This window comes from Lathamus discolor, chromosome 6 (genome assembly GCF_037157495.1).
Source record: "Lathamus discolor isolate bLatDis1 chromosome 6, bLatDis1.hap1, whole genome shotgun sequence".
Classification (NCBI taxonomy): Eukaryota; Metazoa; Chordata; class Aves; order Psittaciformes; family Psittacidae; genus Lathamus; species Lathamus discolor.
This window is the reverse complement of record NC_088889.1, coordinates 83111998-83130083: the sequence shown is the minus strand read 5'-3', so window position 1 is coordinate 83130083 and position 18086 is coordinate 83111998. Positions and strand designations below refer to the sequence as shown.

Genomic DNA, 18086 nt, shown 5'->3' with positions numbered 1-18086 from the left:
GGGGTCTCCAGGGAAGCTTAATTAGCACTCTCTCCTCTGCAGAAGAAGGTCCCAGCGTTGCCACCTCATGGCTGGAGCTGGCTGGGAGCACACCTTGTCATCCTGTGCTTAGTTGGTGCCGTTTGGAATGGTTTTGTGCAGAGGAGGAGGAGGCGCTGACCACACTTCTGAGTGGCAACAAGCTTGGCATAAAGTAAAATACTGGAAGAATGAGAGGGAAATATTGAACAATCCCAGACACAGGCAAAGATAACTGCTGGTACTTGACATAATTCGCTGGTGAGGTGATGCAGCTACAGGTGTGCGACACTGGCATTACCTGTTCTGTAAACAGGTTTGTTCATGCCTTTGTTTAAAGGACTGGAACTTGGTGTCAAGCCCTGAATGACACAGCTGAGATAGACCAAGAGACAGACCACACAGGCTGTAGGCCAGGATGAGTCCTAGAGCTATCCTCAGTCAAAAGCTCTGTCAGCACTGGGCATGTTTGGCTGGGATAGGAATTCTTATTTTTATGCAGTTTCTGAATCTCCTATTTTTGTTCTCTGGGCATGAACACAGTCAGTGAAGTTGGCAACTGGCGTGCTGCTCAGAGCAGGAGGAGCAGAGCACAAGCAATGAGTCTCCGGCTGTGCTCTCGCTTGCATGCTGGGCAGCAGTGCTGGGGCTGAACTGAGGCCATGGACCCACCATGGCAATGGCCTTGTTTGCTGTTCCATAGCATGGAGCTCATGGGCAGGGCTGCAGGGACCTGTAAGAAGCAGTGGGTTTCTCTCCAATGCCATGGCTTCACCCAGGCTGTGTGTGCTGTGGAGCTTAGGCACTGTCAGGACCAGGGTTAGACCCTCTTGTCCTCTGGAAGAACAGAGGGGTTGGGCAGTGGAGTCCAGCTTTTCTGCCACACTGGGTTCCCATGCTTCACAAGCATGTTTTTTGGCAACTTTCCACCCATTACTCACCATCTTTTGAGGAACACATAGGAATCTGCATCTCAAGGAATATATTTTGAAGTGTTTTTTCATTTTATTTCTTACGTGGCAGATACAGGTGTCAAAGCTGGTGCAAGGAGCCTAATTCCAACCAATTAGTTTGTTTCCAAACATGTTATAACAAAAGAGATGCTGATGAGCAATTTAAATGTTACCCTTCATGTTCAGAAATTTCCTCAACAAAAAGTCTATAATTAATCACTGCTTTGCATGCACGTCACCCTGCCTGTACCTTGCATGTGCTATGATGAATTTGTTCTTGAAAGCTTCCATCTAGGTGATCTTGTGACTGCTGTGAAATATGCTTTTCTTTGTTTTCCCCTTTTCCTAATAGAAGAAGAAGCAGCAAACAGAGTAGCAGTTCTATATAGGCAGAAGGGTGAGGGGAATATGCTGCTCCTCACCCTGGCTGATGGAGTTTAGCATTAATGAGTGGATGCCCCATTATTTTTTTCTGTGCAGGTGGATGTATTCTCAAGCAAGTCAGTGGGTAGTTATCTGATTTATAATCACACATAATGCAGTCAGATTTCAGTAGTGTTCCTTTTAAGTGGTGCTTCACTTTCTAAGTGACGCGTTGCTCACTTTGAATGTTGCAATAAATAATCCCAGGCCAGAAATGTCACCAGCGCTTCAAAGCTGGGAAGGAGCATGCAGAGCTTTTTGGAGGAGCAGCAGCGCCAGGTGCTCATGGCTGCTGTCAAGCTGAAGGGTGATGAGTGGTTTGGGCATAGCACTGCAGGCATCATTGGGCTTGCCGCTTTTGCTGTGGCTGGGACTCTGTTGTTTGATATACATGGTTTGTGCAGCCAGTATATAGCTGGAACCAGAGGTGTTGGTCATGCTGTTGTGTGTGTACAGTCTTCTGGTTCAGTGTCTGCACTGCCTCCCATTGTTAGAGAAGCCAAGAACTTGTCTTGTTATGAGGACCTTTCTGAATTGGCACTCTGTGCGTCACAAGAGTGAGGTAGTCCAGGGGAGGGACATGGTGGTGGTGAAGATGCTGAGCCACATTTAGTGTTCACCTAAGTGATGGAGGTGCTCCGGATGTTGGTGGAAGCCTAACCACACCAGCGGGTGCAGCACCAGTTTCCTCTTGTGTACATCTATGAGGTTTTAATAAAATGAGTATCAGCATGCAACTTGGCTGAAGCTCTGGGCTGGGGATGGTGGTATTCCCCATATAGCTGCCTTCTTGGCATGTTAGCCTATTGCAGAGCATAAAAGTTTGTAAAGGGCTTTGGGATCTTCTGTTAAAAGACAATAAAGAGCAAATGGTTGCCCCCATGGAGAAGCTGTACCTCGCAACGTGAGGATCTTTTTATTATTCTGCATCTCCAGAAAGCAGGAGGATGAGGCACATTTTTCTTTTCTAGGTTTTTGCTTTCACTTGGGGGTTGGGGTGTTCCTGGCTGCAGTGATGGGTCTTTCTGTTGTGTGTTTTGTGGGAGTTGCTTTGTATTTCTTATTTTTTTCAATCCACAGCTCTAGTCCATTAGGTCAGTTAATTAAATTTGCTGTCGAGTCAAAGTCCAGTTGAAAAGGCAAATAGTCGTGCTTGATTGGTGGGTGATGATGCTTTGAATGAAGAGCGAGCTGTAAAAGCAGTCATGGGAGCTGGGAGTCAAGCGTATCTTCAATAATTTAAAGGAACCTTTTTTGTGGCTTCATATTTTGGACCCAGTGTGCAGCTGTCTTTACATTGGCTTGGCTTCACTGGAAATCAGTAGAGCTGTGCCAGTCCTTATCAGCTGAGGCTCCTGGCTCCCTCTGTGCTATTGGTACCACGCTGCAAAGTAAAGCACTATGTAGACAAAGTAAGATTAATTCTTTTTCCCCTGGGTGTTTTTCTCCTGTGCATCTTGAATCAAACAGTCTGGGTTTGGTTCTTACTGGAGTAAAAATTTAGGCACAGTTTTGCTGCAACTTTAGCAAGGGCTGTGTGCACAAACACTGTGGATGGATGGTTTTCCATAAAGTGCTTTCCTGGTGGTGCTCTGGAGAGCTGGGCTTTGGACTGAAGTGCAGCTGGACTAGGAGACAGGCAGTGGGTGCCTCCAAGAAGAGGTGCACAGGGTGAGCTCTGCATTAGCCAACATTTGGAGGGGTTTGGACTGGTTCTTAGCTCTTTCCTCAGGCATACTAGGATTCAACACTGTAAATTACTGGCATTTGCAGACCAAAATGCTTCTCCTTCCACACTGGTGCAGGACACCTTGTGCAAGCTGTCTTTCTGCCTTCCTCTCTGTTCCTACCTCAGGTACTTACTGGAATTGTCACTAACTCACATGTCCCTGTTTAGTGCCTAAGATGAGGTGGGATGAGCTTAGGTGGAGATGTCCTTTCCAGCAGGAACCATCTACGGTCAGGATCGTGGCTGCATGTGTCACAGAATCCCAGAATAGGCTAAAAACAGGAAAGCAGCTGATAATCATAACAAGTATAATGTCCTGACAGAAAAATAGATGATGAATGAGGCAACAGCTAGTGAAGAAGATACTTGTTTTTCATTTACTCCATCAAACATGTTGTCTAGGTAATGAGCATCTGTATACATCCTGTCATACTTTAGGTCCAGTCAGTAACTCAGAACCACGCAGCTGCTCGCTCACTCCCCTCCTTCCTGCCCCAACTCCCAGAGGGATGGGGAGGAGATCAAAAGAATGTAACTCCCGTGGGTTGAGATAAGAACAGCCCAGTAACTAAGGTATTACACAAATCACTGCTGCTGCCACCAATGATAATAATGATAAGGGAAATAACAAGGGAAGAGAATACAATCGCCCACCACCTGCCGACCGATACCCAGCCCGACCGAGCAGTGATCTAACCCTTCTGGGTAACTGCCCCCAGTTTATATACTGGGCATGACGTGCTGTGGTATGGAATACTCCTTTGGCTAGTTTGGGTCAGGTGTCCTGTCTCTGCTTCCTCCCAGCTTCCCCTACTCCCTGGCAGAGCATGAGGCTCAGAAGTCCCTGGTCAGAGTAAACATTGCTAAGCAGCAGCTGAAAACATCGGTGTTATCAGCGCTGTTCCCAGGCTGAAAGTCAAAGACACAGCACTGCACCAGCTACTAAGAAGGAGAAAAATGACTGCTACTGGTGAACCCAGGACACATCCTGTAACAGAAATGCCCTTTTTTGGGTGGTTCTTTTTTCCACTTTTGGGGGATTTTTGGCAACTTGATGCATACCCTCCATGTGCCATCTTCTGCTTAAATGAAAGTAAGTCTGGGTTCACCTCTTGCAGAGAAATGGCGTGGGGTTTAAAAGATGGTATGTTCTCCTAACCACGTATACCTGTGGTATATATATACCTGTCCTGTGGTAAAGGGAAGGCAGAGTTTGGCCCTGGAAGCCAGGCTGTCAGCTGCCACCCAAGGTCATTTCCAAGCAGAGAAGAGGGTATTTAAGGTGCGACTGCAGCTTCTGAGCTCAGGATGGTTTGGTGCCCCATGCCCTCTCCTCACTGATGGGTTCTGTGCAGGTTGTCCTCTAAATCTCAGCCTAACATTTGGAAAACGTGGGCTGTGCAGCAGGAGGTGAGACAACACCTGAAATCTGAGCACTGTGGTGTTTTGTTAGTGATTATAATGTTGTTAATAACAATCATTGGTAATGCTGTTTGTGCTGCAGTAAAGCCCAGATGGTCCAATAAAAACCATCAGTGCTCCAGGGCAAGCTTCATCTTGGTGGGTCGTTAACATCTTTTGATCACTTACCATAAAAAATAAAACCTGCAGTGCTCACAGACAGATAGGGAATATGTATCTCCCTGAGGTCCTGTGGTGACTCTGTGTGTGTGTCTCTCCATCTAAATAATCTCTTGTACATGTTTACATGACAGCATCGTTAGGGCTTGTGAAGCAAGCAGGGTCCCCCAAAAGGGAAGAATCATTTTCATGCTCTGGGTACTGGTCTGTGCAAATCCAGGGGGAAAACCTTTGCTGTCTGAACTGGCTGAGAGCATAGCAGGAGCTGGGCTGGTGGTGTCTGATGGAGAGCAGTGGTGCGGCTCATCCCACTGCACTGATCCCCTGGGAAAGGTGGCCGTGGCTCCAGCAGGACAGGATGCTCTGGCCAGGGGAGGGAAGTGGGCTGAGATAGGTTTTACTTCTTGATGGAGAGATGGCCTTGTTACATGTGTGAAAGCTGGCAAGATCTTTATCTGAAGTACTGGCTGAGGATGCAGCCCACAGGCCCTCTCTTTTGAACCATTCATAGGATTTTATATGATCCTCTTAACTTTTCACTATGTTTTAAACATGGACTGTACCTGTCTTCTATAAAGATTTAGGACCAATTTTTAAATGGAGTTTCTTTATGTATTTTAGTTCCTGAGGTAGCATTGAGCAGTGACTCTTTGCACACCTGTACCTGGGGTTTCGATAACTACTGCAGAGAGGCACTGACAGTACCATCAAGCTGTCTGTGCACCGAGTGCTGTAGCAATGCATGTCTTCAGACCCCCAGATCCCTTGGATGCTTTATTCCGATTAGTTAACTCTAATTAACTTCCCGTAATGGGCAGTACTTGATTAAAATAACAGATTGCTCCTCAATAACAATATACCTGGTCCTCTGTTGGCTCATTTTCTCTTTCCCTTGGCCTTTGGGAAAATTTAAGGACCATTTAATCAAGCTGGAGTTTTTAGAGGAGAAAAAAGTCACTGTTGGTGTGTGTTGCTAATGGTGCGGTTCTGGGTAGTTTGGTTTGCTTTCACTGAATGCTGCCTATTTGAGCATATTCATTGCTTTTGTGGCATTACAGCTTGAGAGGAGAGGAACTAAGTCTTCTTTGAAATCCAGACTTCTTGTTGGAGATGGATACTTTGGCATGTTTCTGTACCTGAAAAAGTGGTCACTAATGGCACAGACAGCCCCTGGTGAGCACAGCTCTGGCCCGCTGTCACCCTTCACTCTTGGGGGTGCTGGGGATGCTCTGCTGCAGACCAGTTTGATTTTGTATGTTGTCTAATGAACATTAGTTGGATGTTCTATAGAAAATGTGTTGGGGTGCTTTAGACCAACATAGCAGAGTTTCTGGGTCAGTCAGGGGTGGTGGAGATGGGGAGGAGGAGAGCAGCCCTGACCTGGCAGGAAAGGCTGCTTGGAGATGGGCCAAAGTTGATCATCAGCTCCAGACCTCACCTTCCAAGTGAGCCCAGACTAAGAGGAGGGGAAGGCTGCTGCACCAGAAGCTTACAGCTCACAGATGCACACTTAGTTATTGAAGCTGGAAATAAAACTAGCTAGGATTCATTCTGGGTGAGTCCTAAAGTCGGGTCTCCAGGCACTGGGTCTCTTAAGTCCTGGTGGAGCAGAAGATGCTGAAGCTCCTCTGACCTTAAAACTATTCCTGTTTTTCCCATCAGCTCTGGTGGTCAGACTGTGGTGTAGACACTGGAGACAAGGTGATGCTTTTGGTGCTTGCCTGTGCTGCAACAGATTTGTGAAAGTGCCGTGGATGGGATGAAGACAAAGCGAGGCTTTTCAGTGGGACCTTTGTAAATAACAGTCCATTTTCCAAATGTCCCAATTAGCTGAGCAGGTTGAAGGCCGACAGTGGTTTTATGCCTCAGGCTTCTCCAGAAACACACCTGGATTTTGATTTGCCTGGCTGTGTGAAAACATGCCCTTCAGATGCCAGCATCATCTTTAGTGCCCGTTTGCATGGGTGGAAGCCAGGATGTGTTTGGGGTCATTACACATGTACATTTTGACTTGCTGCTTCAGACACATGCTCATCTCTCCTTTCTCCTGTTGCTTTTCCTTTCCCATAAAGAAGTATCCGGGTATTTTGTCTTTTGCACACAAATATGGGGGGTGGAGGGGAATCTTCTCTAATATACGAAGCAAATGATTGGGGTTTTTTTCCTGTGCTGGGATGCAGGAGAAAGAAGTGGTTTCTGTTTTGAAATGCTATCATGTTGAGCACCGTAACATCTCTCAGATGGATAGATAATTAGGCAACTTGCTGCTAGAAAATTGTTTCTTATTGTCTATTAGACGTGTGTTTCTGAAGTATTGGACTGTCTGTATATTCCACAGATCTGGAGCTCAGAAGCAGAATCTAATTTGTGCCTAAACCTGTGTAATCCTATCTTAGCCAAAGGGAAAAAAAAAAAAGAAAAACCCATTGATGTCAGCACTGGATTTTCTGGGGATTTATACCTGTTTATTTTAGATCAGAATTTGGCCTTTGTGTCTGGCGTTATAAAATACTTCATGTATTTATGCACCAGACACCATATGCTCTGTGCTCAGGTCTGGGGAGAGCAGAGTGCTCTCACCCAGCACCCTGTGGCCACACGGGGTGACCTGGCAGGTCTTGTGGGGACATCTCCTCCTCTTGGGGTGGTGGGAGAGGAGCACGGTGAGATGTGCTTGCTGTGGCAAACCCTGGCCTCCTGGTGACCACTCTGCCTGGAGGAGCCTCTGTGCAGCAGGAGTGATGCATGGGCTTCAAAATTCTTCTCCATTGCTCTCCATCCTCCAGGCCCCCACCTGCGGCTTCCTGGTCTCCATGATAGGTGCTGTTTGTCAGCCTGGAGCAGCGGCAGCAGAGCAGGCAGTGGGGGTCAGTTGGAGCCACTAAGTGGGGTCCTGCAGCCCTGATCACGGTTCAGGCTCATTCAGGGAGGATGCTCCAGGCATGGTTTTGGCTTGTTTTGCAGACTCGCTGCTTTAACAAGGAGGAGTGAAATACTGTTAATCCTGGTGAGAGCAAGATGCTGACACTTCCTGAGCTCATCTGTTGCTTGCTTAGAAGGCAAAATTAGATTCTTCAAGTGGACAGACTTAGTTAATAACCGCATTGCAGACACGGCAGAAGCTACTTGTCCTGGAGCTTTCTGGAATGTTTGGGAATCTTTTTCTCCTGGAGAAAGTAAGAAACCCTCCTCTGTCCAGGCTGCTCGTCAGCGCGTGCTCATTTTGCCAAGCCCATTAATTTAAGCAGTGTCATGCCTGTCTCGACCTCAGTGTTTCATCTTGTTTGGCTCATGCCGTGGTGAGAGAAATTGTTCAAACGTCTCACAAGGCCATAATCTTCTGTGTATCAGATGAAAAATGTCCATGGCAGGAGCCGCTCTGGGCGGCAGAGCAGTGTCTGGAGATGAAATGCCTGTGCCTGGCTCCATGGGTGTTGGAGGAGACACGAGTGGCTGGCAGGGGCTGCCTGTCCTGTGTGGCCATCCCCACCCGTGTTTACAGGTGCTGTACTGCACTGGTGCTGGAGCCTGTTCCTGTGAGGTGTATAAATATGCATGAAGCCATTCGTGTGCTTTGTTGGATCTGGGGCTCATAGTGCAGAGAATGGAGATGCAATTAAAACGAAGAAAAAATAAAAAGGGGAATTGGAGGTGGAAAAAGCCCGCTGTAGGTACTGCTTTTCAGTATGCTCCGAGCTGTTGCAATGGGTGCATCCAGTCTGTTATTACAGCGTCTCCTGATGAGATAATTTCATGAGGTGTCATCCCTGCGTGTCCTTGAGAGCTCTGTGAGACATGCTTATGTGTTTCCCCTGCTCCCTGGGTCCCTGCTCTCTCCTGTGGGACTTTCCTCTCCCTGTCTGACATCAGACCCCAATTAGCTGAATGCCTGGCTTGGGGGCACCACTGGGTGCATCTGCAGGGTCCCCTTCCCAAGCTGCCCCAGCCAGAGCACAGAGGAGGTCGAGGAGGAAAGTGGTTTTCTAAAGGGAGTTTCCTTGCTGTGATAGCGTTCCCCTCTATGGAGCAGCAGCTGGATACTGGAGCTGCGGTGGGTCTGTGCATGGCCAGGATTTGGCCGTGTGCTCAAGAGGTACCGATTCCCTATGGAGCTGGGCAGGCACAGACGTTGCAAGGAGCAGGCTCACGGAGGAGATGCTGGGAAGTGAGTTTTACATGCACATCATGCAATCGCCTGATGGAGATTAAATTGATAGATATGAAATCACTGCATCTTCTCTTTCTTCTCTAATAAATATCACGGGCCATGCTCAAGGAGCAAGGGGCAGAATTTGGTCTGTACCTGTGACCTTCGCAGTGTGCATTATTAGTCCTGCTGCTGCCTGCTCCTAGCAGCAGCCTCCTTGTGCTAAACAGCTTTTCAGTATTGATGTCAAGCAGTTCAGAAGTAGTTTTCAGACCTGCTTAACCTCATAGCTCAGACCCAGTATAGCTGGTGGCAGAGCTCCGCAGCCAGCATAGAAAAGCCTGGACACTGGTTTCTGCCTGCAAAGGATGGGGGAAGAAGCACTGCCTGTGTGTGAAACAGAGCACTTGAGACCCTGCCAAGACCTGAGGATGAGGTGGGGAAGTGCTGATGGGTCAGTGCCAACAGGATTGTGGTTCCTGGCAGAGACCCCATGGTCTGCTGAGACCTGTGTCCCCAGGGGGACACTGCAGCTCAATTGCCTGTATGCAGCCTTGGCCATGCCTTTGCTTACTTTTCCCTTTTTCCCTGGTTTGGCTGTACTCTGAGGATGTGTCTGGGCACAGTGTGCAGTGTGGCTGCTGGAGCAGGATGCTGGTGGATGAAGGTTTCTGGTGTTCCGCAGCTTACAGCAGGCATGGCTACAGGGTTAGGTATGCCTGCGCTGCACAGCCCTTGCAGTAAGCATATCTACTGTGTAGGTGTTTATTCAGTTCCTAGCTTGGTGGGCCAGGGGGACCAAACTTCTACAGCCTGTGGCAACAACAGTTGCAGGTGTATGATGGTGGGTAGGGTTTAGTTAATGACTTCCATGCCCAATGGTTGACCCAGGCACCAGATATTCTCCTCTAGACCAGCTATAAGAATTGAGGTGGATTTTTACTCTCTAGTATTTCGAATGAATAGCTTTACCCCATAGAGGAGAGGAAGAGAGCAAGGCCTTCTAATTCCTTCAGGGTTTCTTCCACTGGGATGCTGGTTCCTGTGGCTGTGCCTGCAGCAGTGGGCTGGCTCTGTAATCATGCCAGCTGGCATGTTGTGTGCCAATGTTGTGTGTCAGAGGGGTGCACATGAGCTGCAGTGAGGGGTGCTCTCTTGTTTAAGGCCTTTTAAAATATGCTGGATGCAAGCAAATTGGATTGAAAAAAGCTAAAAAGTAGAAGACTTTGGGGGGCAACTTGTTAGAGAGTGGGTGGTGGTGTGCTGTAATTGTGCTATAAAGAAGCTAATGCAAACGGCGTGTATAACCCAGTGTATAAACCAAGGTGTATAAACCTAGTGTAAACTGGGTGAAGATGTTCTGTGTGATGCCTACATTGAGTAAGAAGACAGCTGAAAAACAGAGGCACATTCCTGCTTGTTATTTTCTTCAGAGCTAAATGGTTTTAATTGCGTTGCAGATGACTGAAGCAGAGTTAAATTCTTGGTGCCGGAGCTCTCACCCACTCTAGTGCAGGTTTCTCTGCCTGGAGATGTTCCTCCTGCAGAGGCAGCAGTGGAGGGGAGGCTGCCGCAGGGGCTCCGGCAGCTGCAGGCGGCAGCAGAGGCACGGTGCGGCTGTACTCAGTGGAGCAGCGCAGATGTAACTGCTGAGTAACTGCTGGGCTCGTCTGGCAGAGGGTTTTCAGGAGATGCAGGTGCTCTGTGGCCCCAGCTGAGCAAGGTGCTGCTGCTAAAGCTTGTCCCCCATCACGTAATGGTACTGATAGCTTTGAAGTTAGCTTAAGGAAAGGAAATGTTCTGAATTAGTGCTTCTTCTTGGTCATTTCAAGCAGCTAATGTGTTCAATCAAAGGGTGAATTAGTATCTGAAATGCCAGCTTAAATTTTACGATTGCATATAACTCATAAATCACAAATACTGTGCAGTCATGCTCTTCACAATTACTTGGTTTGCAAGTCTCAGTGTAAAGGGGAAGGTAAAGGACATTTTGTCTGGGTTTAGTGCCAGGTCTGATGCCACCCAGGCAACCTCATGGTTCAGGGGCAAGTGCCGGGTTATGCAGTGACATGTGAAACTGGTGAAAAGCAATTCCGTGTGTGGTTGGTAGGGGACAAAGGGAAGCTCAGGCTGGAGCTGCCCCTGGAGCCAAATGTTGGAGCTCCAAGTCCCAGCGCATCTCCTGGCAGTCCCTGCTGCTGATGGGGTGCAGCTCTGGGCTGTTCATTGCCTGGTACCTGTCGTGCCATGCTGCTCAGCCCTGCGGGAGCAGGACAGGCAATGGCGCTGTGACTCAGCACCCCTCCTGCATGGGAGCCCCACAGGGACATGTGCCCCTACCCCCAAAAAAAGTTTAATGTAGCACCCAGGCCCTCATCAATCTGATATGGATCATGCAGGAGCACTGCATCAATGAGTATATAACATGAAAATGGTTTATTTACATTACGTTACTTGTCCTCAAAATTCAACCCTTTTTATGAATGGAAGTGAACCCAATTTTCTTTTAGTTTTCAGCATTTCTATTATAAAGAGATTTATTTTTTTTTTAAGAGAAGTCTTTCTGTTTCCAAATGCATCCCTCAGTAAAGAGCAGCTGCAGAAGGAATTGGTTTGACCTCTGCTTCCTTAATTGCTTTTTGTTCTGTGTTAGCCTAGAAATGAATGTTGCTATTGTGTAAATTACTGTGATGGTAGAATAAGAGCTCATGACATCAGGTGTGTAGTTTCTGTCAGGAGAATAGGTTTCTTAAATAGAAAACAGTGTCTTTCTGTCCATAATCAAAGTCTGGGTCAGTCTGAAACCCTAAATGGTAATTACCTCATTTTCTGCTTCTAAGCAGCTCCATGGAGTTACTGGGGTTTTTGTGGCCAAGGGAAGATTTAATCTGAAATCTACTCTGAGCTCCTGTCAGGCTCTGGAAGGGGATGCTCAGACATCAGGGAATACAGCTCCATCTACTTGTACCATAACCAGTGTTCAGAGTGGTACAGCACCCAACTGCTGTCCCATGGGCTGGACCACAAGGGCTTCACCTCTGCCTGCTGTGGAAGAAGCTGAAAGGAAAGAGCAGGAGCCTTTTTCCTCCTAAGGTGTGAGCTTGGTCTCAGGTCTTCCTGTGGATCCCTTTGGCAGGTCCCCTTCAGCCAGGGCAGGTGTCAGCTCCTACAGGTCTCCTTTCCAAACTTTTCTTGGAAGAACTGGTGACAGCAATGGGGAAAATCATGCACCTGAATGTGAGCAAAGAAAAGGGCTTATTTTTGCAGCACCTTCCCCTAGGTAGGGTCCACACAATACCTCTGTGCAGCTCAACCACCAGCAAATTTGCCTAGCAGATACCGGTCATTTAAAAAGGGGAATAAAGCACGAAAGGCACATCCTTGAGTTGTAAAGGCTCGTGAAGCTGGATTTCTGGCACACAAAGATCACTCATCTTTTCAGAAAGCTGCTGCAGTGAAGCTGCAAGGTTGTATACCAGAGGCTGAATCAGGTGCCACCTCTTATGGTCGGTGTGTGGGCATTTAGCATTTAGCCTTGGAAAATGGTGGAAGAACAATGCAGCAGCTCACATGTCATCTGTCACCTTCCTGGAATACGTAGAGGACTGCTTCCTCACACAAATGTTAGATGTGCCAACCGGGAATGAGGCACTGCTGGAACCAAGAAAACCTACCTTGTAGTATCTCAGTTACTGACAACCTTGGCTGCAGTGGTCCCAGTATCGGGGAGTTTGGGATCAGGCAGAGCATGCTGGAGGTTAGCATGTCAGAAGAGCAAACCTTAACTTGCTCAGAGCTCAGCTGGGAGGGATTCCCTGGGAAGCTTCTGCTGTTCTGTGATTCTCTGAATGTCCTCCCTGTTCTTCAGCAAGAAGTCTACCTCTGTGCTATCTAAACTAGTTAATGATAGAAGCGACAATGCTTGTGTAATTAGCCTATTAATACCCTAAAGGAATCAACATGCTAATTACCCGGCATGATGACATTTCTAAAGCAAGATGCTTTAGAAAAATTCAAAGTACTTGGATCAACAGTGAAATCCAGGTTAGCACACCTACCTGCTTTACAGTCCTGGCATGGACGGGGTTTGAAGAATTGGTGCGCTTTGGGTACTTCTCCACTGTTAATTTACCCTGTGATTAATTGATGGCCTTTAAGACTGCTTGATTTAAATTACTTGGTGTTGTCTCCCAGGACTAGGCTTCATCTTCTTTCATCCTACGTAAAGAAACTAGGGAGGCATTTGGTTTGGGGGTACTTTTATGTGATTTTATTACAATATTTCATTTCTCTAGGATAATAAATCATAGCAGGACATTTAACACAGTCATGCTAGTGGTACTTGTGAGGCCTTGTTGTAGTAGAACTTGTTAATAACTGACAAGCTGTGCACTAGCTGGAGATGGATGGCTTAAAATTCTTCACCACATCCTCAAAAGGCCTTTCCAAGTAACACCAGCCTGGCCTCTTGACAGGGGCACTTCCTCGGCAACGTGTTGCAGAGAGCTGATAGCATCACCTCTATGTAAGTGATGATGACAAGCAGAAGAGATGAAGTCTTCTTAACGGGGGTGGTACCCCAATTAATTGTTAACTAGTTTGAAGGTAAACTTACAATGGTCTGAGTTTCAGGATAGTTGCTATTCATTGCAATTGTTTGGAGAAATGATTTAGACATCTGAACGATTGCCATTATCAAAAATGTCCCCAGGTAATTTGATGAGCAGTAGCATTTCTGCCCGTAAACTCTGTGTGTCAGAGCTGTCAGAAGGTATAAAGTGAGATGTAACCTTGTACAGCTTGTTTTGGGAACGCACTGGCAGGTAGTACCTGCATCACACAGAGCAAGATCCCGTACTGATGCAGTAGCTAGGAACCAGCCTTTGGAAAGAAAGGAGATGGTAGAGATACCGAGTAGCATGCATACTAATTACAGTAATTGTGGGACAGGTATACTAGGAAATACACAGCCTTGGCAGAGATGTGTGGCTAAAAGCGAGGTCGAGTGTTTAGTGCTCGGGGTGCTGCCTGCCTGGAAGTGTGCGTGCTGCACCAGGGCATGCTGCCATGAGGGATCCCAATTGTGGCTTTCCTGCCAGCGCTGGTTTCCAGCAGCCCTGGGGAGGTAGTGCTGCCGGCAGGGGCAGCGCTGGGCTCCATGCCAGGCTCATGGCTCCATGCCAGGGTGCTCTCCCCCTTTGAACTTGCTCTTGCTGCACAAGCCTGGGTGGATTTGGAGCCCCTGCAGACATTTGTTCTTAAAAATCCCTCTCTTCCCTGAGGAGATTTTTAAATCCTTGATATTCCAGTCAGTGCCTGTGGATATTCTGGCTGCAGCTTGCACAGACTCTTTGTTCAACTTTCTAATGAGCCGAGGCAGGGCTTCGATTTGCAAAGTGCTTTTGCTCCTGTCCGGTGGGAGCATACTAACTTTCCTGGGATCAGGCCCATCATTAGAGTTTGCTGCTGTCTGCAATCTTTTGTTCCAGGAGACTGGGCTAATCCAAAGGAGGGGGTGTTGGGATGATAGATTTCCTTTCTTTGCTTTCCTGGACTTCTAACAAGTAACTGCAGTGATAATTATGGCAAACTGTTTCTGTATAAATATCCCGCTGACAGCCTGTAGGTGTGTGGTTCCTGTCTGGGTCGGCAAGGCTACTGATTAGCCTGGAGTGGTTCATGACATTTGTGTTTGGAGGAGGACAGTTTGAGATGCTGCTTCTTCCTTTACACAGGTGCAGGCTGCTTGTCTGCTTTTACCGTTTCACAGTGCCCAGGCAGAGCTTTTGTCATGCCTTTACCTGGTGTAATTCTTCTTCAGAGCAAGGTTGGATGGGGCTTGGAGCAACCTGGTCTAGTGGGAGGTGTCCCTGCCTGTGGCAGGGGGATTGGAAATGGATGAGCTTTAAGGTCCCTTCCAGCCCAAACCATTCCATGATTCTACTTTACCTACTCTTGCTAAATACCATGATAACTGCAGATTGGTGTCATTTGTTTGAATTGTATTTCGGTTGGTAGTACAGCTTGTCTTATCCCTTTCAAACTCCTGATTTGGTCTCCAACATTTTTGAGATGCTGAGCTATACACCAGTAACACTGGCATCTGGTGTGCTGTGTAAGGGGGCATATGCAGGACGTTTGGCTTTCTGAGGGCAGGGCTCTGGGTGGACAAGTAATGCTTTTGCCTTGACCAGTCTCCGTCTCTGCTCCCTCCAGTGTATGGGCACAACGTGAAGAGCAGCAACGACTTCATCGGGAGGATCGTGATCGGGCAGTACTCAACGGGGGCCCCCGAGTCCAACCACTGGCGCCGGATGCTCAATGCGCACCGGACGGCTGTGGAGCAGTGGCACAGCCTGCGGTCCCGGGAGGAGTGCGACCGCGTGTCTCCAGCATCCCTGGAGGTAACATGAGGTGGGGATTAACAGCACCCAGGCCAAGCAGGTGGACAAGGCACGTGAGTATACCACCGACCGAACCACCCCACCTCACACCCTACATGCACCCCATGGCAGCTCTGTTGGATTGAAGCCGCTGCCGGCACCCAACCAGCCGCACTGGCTCTGTGAACCATGTCCCACCGGGTCCCGGCTGTTGCCCTGGGACCACCGGCGTCCCTCCTGGCTGGACCTCTCGCTGCTCGCACCCGGCACCACTCGGCTGTTCGCATCCCGCACGGTGGAGTGTGGCCAGGCTGTGTGTGGAGGTGCTGCAGCAAGCGTTGAGCAAGTGGAGGAGTTGGGAGTTGCCTCCGCTGTCTTTCCAGTCCAAATCCATGGCTCATCCTCTCGGAGATATAAGTACCTGTGTGCTCTCGTTGGTGAACGTGGTAATTAGGCTAGAATATTTTTTTAAGCGGTAGAACCTGTGGTGAAATCGATTCTGACTCCAGTTTTGTCCTTGTTCTAGTTTAACAGAATTAAGCTCCTGTTAGTACATACATGTGTGTGCTGGGGCACGCGTGTGGCCCCGTGTCAAACGGATCCGATGTCATGTCAGCGGTGAGACATGCCACTCTCGATAGCAGCCTGTGTGCATCCAGTAGATACAGTGATGATGTAGCAAAGTAAACATTTCCAATAGCATTTGTACTGGGAAAGCCAGCTCATGTCTTTTCAAACCTGTGTTGTGCAAAAGAAACCTGCTCTGGGGACTTTTGCAGTTAAGAAGACCCAAAATACATGATTTCAATTCTCCCACAGACTGCAGTGGCTCTTTCTGTGTTGTGTGTGTTAACCCAGGTAGTTCTCCAGGTCACCAAGTGAACTTAGCTACGGTCAAGCTGTCCTGTTGGTTGCTTCTGTACATTTTATTTTTTCATGGCATATTGTCTAGTATTGATGCAAATTGTATATTTATTGAAAATAAAATTCTATTTAATTGTGGCACATAGACTGGGGTGATACTTGTTGGCAGAATTCATCTTTGTGTTGAGCTCCATTGATTGCATTTGTGGCGCAAGAAAAGCCAAGATGTTGGCTTTTGCCCCCGTGTCACTCACTGCGGGTGAACCAGGAGACATTTGGGAGAAGCTAGGGACCAGATGATGGAGATTGGTCGGGTGAGTGAGCCATTGGTCTGGACCTGCGTGGTTCCCAACCAGAACACATTGACACACTGCAGGGTGGAAGTGTCAAGTTTCTGCACCTGGCTTTGGGTTTTGGCTCTTTGCATGGGTGGGCCTATATTATTATTTTTTATTGCTCTCTTTATCAACATGGAGACTGCATAAAAATCTGTACCTTGCTTACAGCCCATTCAAGAAATGGAACAAAAAAGGCATTGCCCAGAAGAGAGCTGGGACTGGCTTGAGTCTTTATTGTCTTTCCATGTCTTAATTGTGGAGGAGGAGGGATCTGTTCTGTCTTCAGCAGTGTTTATTTGTGTTGGACTGGAAAGCTTCACAGTGTTACGGATGGTTTGGCTCTGCTGCCACATCAGTGCTGCTGTGATGGAACAGAGGTGTGGAAGGGCCCCTGGCTCTGGCTGTATCTGCTCCCTAGGTGACCTGTGAAGTTACTGGGTGTAGCCCATGGCCTCTACCCATGCCCATGGCCCGCTCCATGCACCCTGCAGTGCAGAGCCTTCCTGCAGCCATGCTGGTCCTCAGATTCCAGAGCAACAAGCATCCGGAGCTGGCATGTGGTAGGGCAGGCAGCAGCCGTTTCCCTCCCTTATCTTCATCAAGTGCAGCACAGAATGAAGTTCCATTATCTCCTTACTTTTAATATTTTGGTTTTTAGGAAGAAAACAATATATACGTGTGGCTATTTCACCTCCATTTGTTGTTTGGCTGCTGCAGTTAGTCGAGTCTTAAAAAGCTTAGTGCTTGTTTGGGCAGATGTCTGTGTTGGTCAGTATCCTTGCTGCTGTCCAGGATGTTCGTGCTCCACTGTGAAGGTCTGTGTTGTAACTCTGGTACCTGGGACCTCCTCCAGCTTACATTGCAGTGGGTGTTTTGTTCTCTTCTGCACTCAGAGCATTACCATGTGTGTTCTCCATGCAACAGCCAAGTCTGATATGGTGACCCTGCCATTGTGGAGGAAGGAATGCAGAGAATGCAGGGAGGCTCCAACAGATGCTGTCTCTGCTCTGTATCTAGCAGCTCTCTCTCAGCGGCTTGGGGAGCTTAAAAGTGCCCGGGTAGGGCATGGTGTTGAATAGATGTCAAAAAAGAGCCTTGGTGACCTTGTTGTTGAACCTTCTCCTAGTTGCTGTGGCTGGGCATGAATACAGAGAGGAGCTTACCTTGTTGGTGTGGTTGTGCACACAGTCCCCTGGTGAAACACCTTCCCTTCTTACTGATCACAGCATATGGCTCATGGCTGCTTGGCAGCACGATTGTGTGTATTGGCAGCACAGAGTGGTGGGGACAGTGGTTGCTGCAGGGCTGTCCATGGGCATCCTCTTTCTGAGCATATTGTGGATGGTGGGTTTCAATTCTAACCTGCCTCTCTGCAAGGTGAAACTCCTCCTCTGTCTTGCAGCGAGGTTGATAGCAAATCTCTGTTCTCTGGCTTTCTCCTGGTTTGTCTCATCAATGAATCACAGTGGAGAGGGAGCCCATGGGGTGTCCTGGGAAAACATACACTGTAGGAGGCCAGTCTCTTCCTGTAACTCAGGCTCAGACAAGGGGCTGTGGTTTCAGCAGTCACTGCCATTGACGTTAATGTTCTTCCACTTGGTATCTGTGGGCAGCAGCAAAAGCTCTGGCTTCCATGGAAGCTGATCTGAG

The 18086-nt window shown here is 48.0% G+C and overlaps 1 protein-coding gene across 2 annotated transcripts in view; it reads left to right on the top strand.

Moving 5' to 3' along the window:
* SYT17 (synaptotagmin 17) overlaps positions 1-16243 on the top strand; it is a 39345-nt gene extending 23102 nt beyond the window's left edge. For both annotated transcript variants that reach the window (XM_065684230.1, XM_065684231.1), the window contains one exon: positions 15068-16243. In XM_065684230.1, the coding sequence (XP_065540302.1) occupies positions 15068-15264 (197 nt within the window). In that variant the 3' untranslated portion in view covers positions 15265-16243. The remainder of the gene's footprint in view (positions 1-15067) is intronic.
* The last annotated feature ends 1843 nt before the right edge of the window (positions 16244-18086 follow it).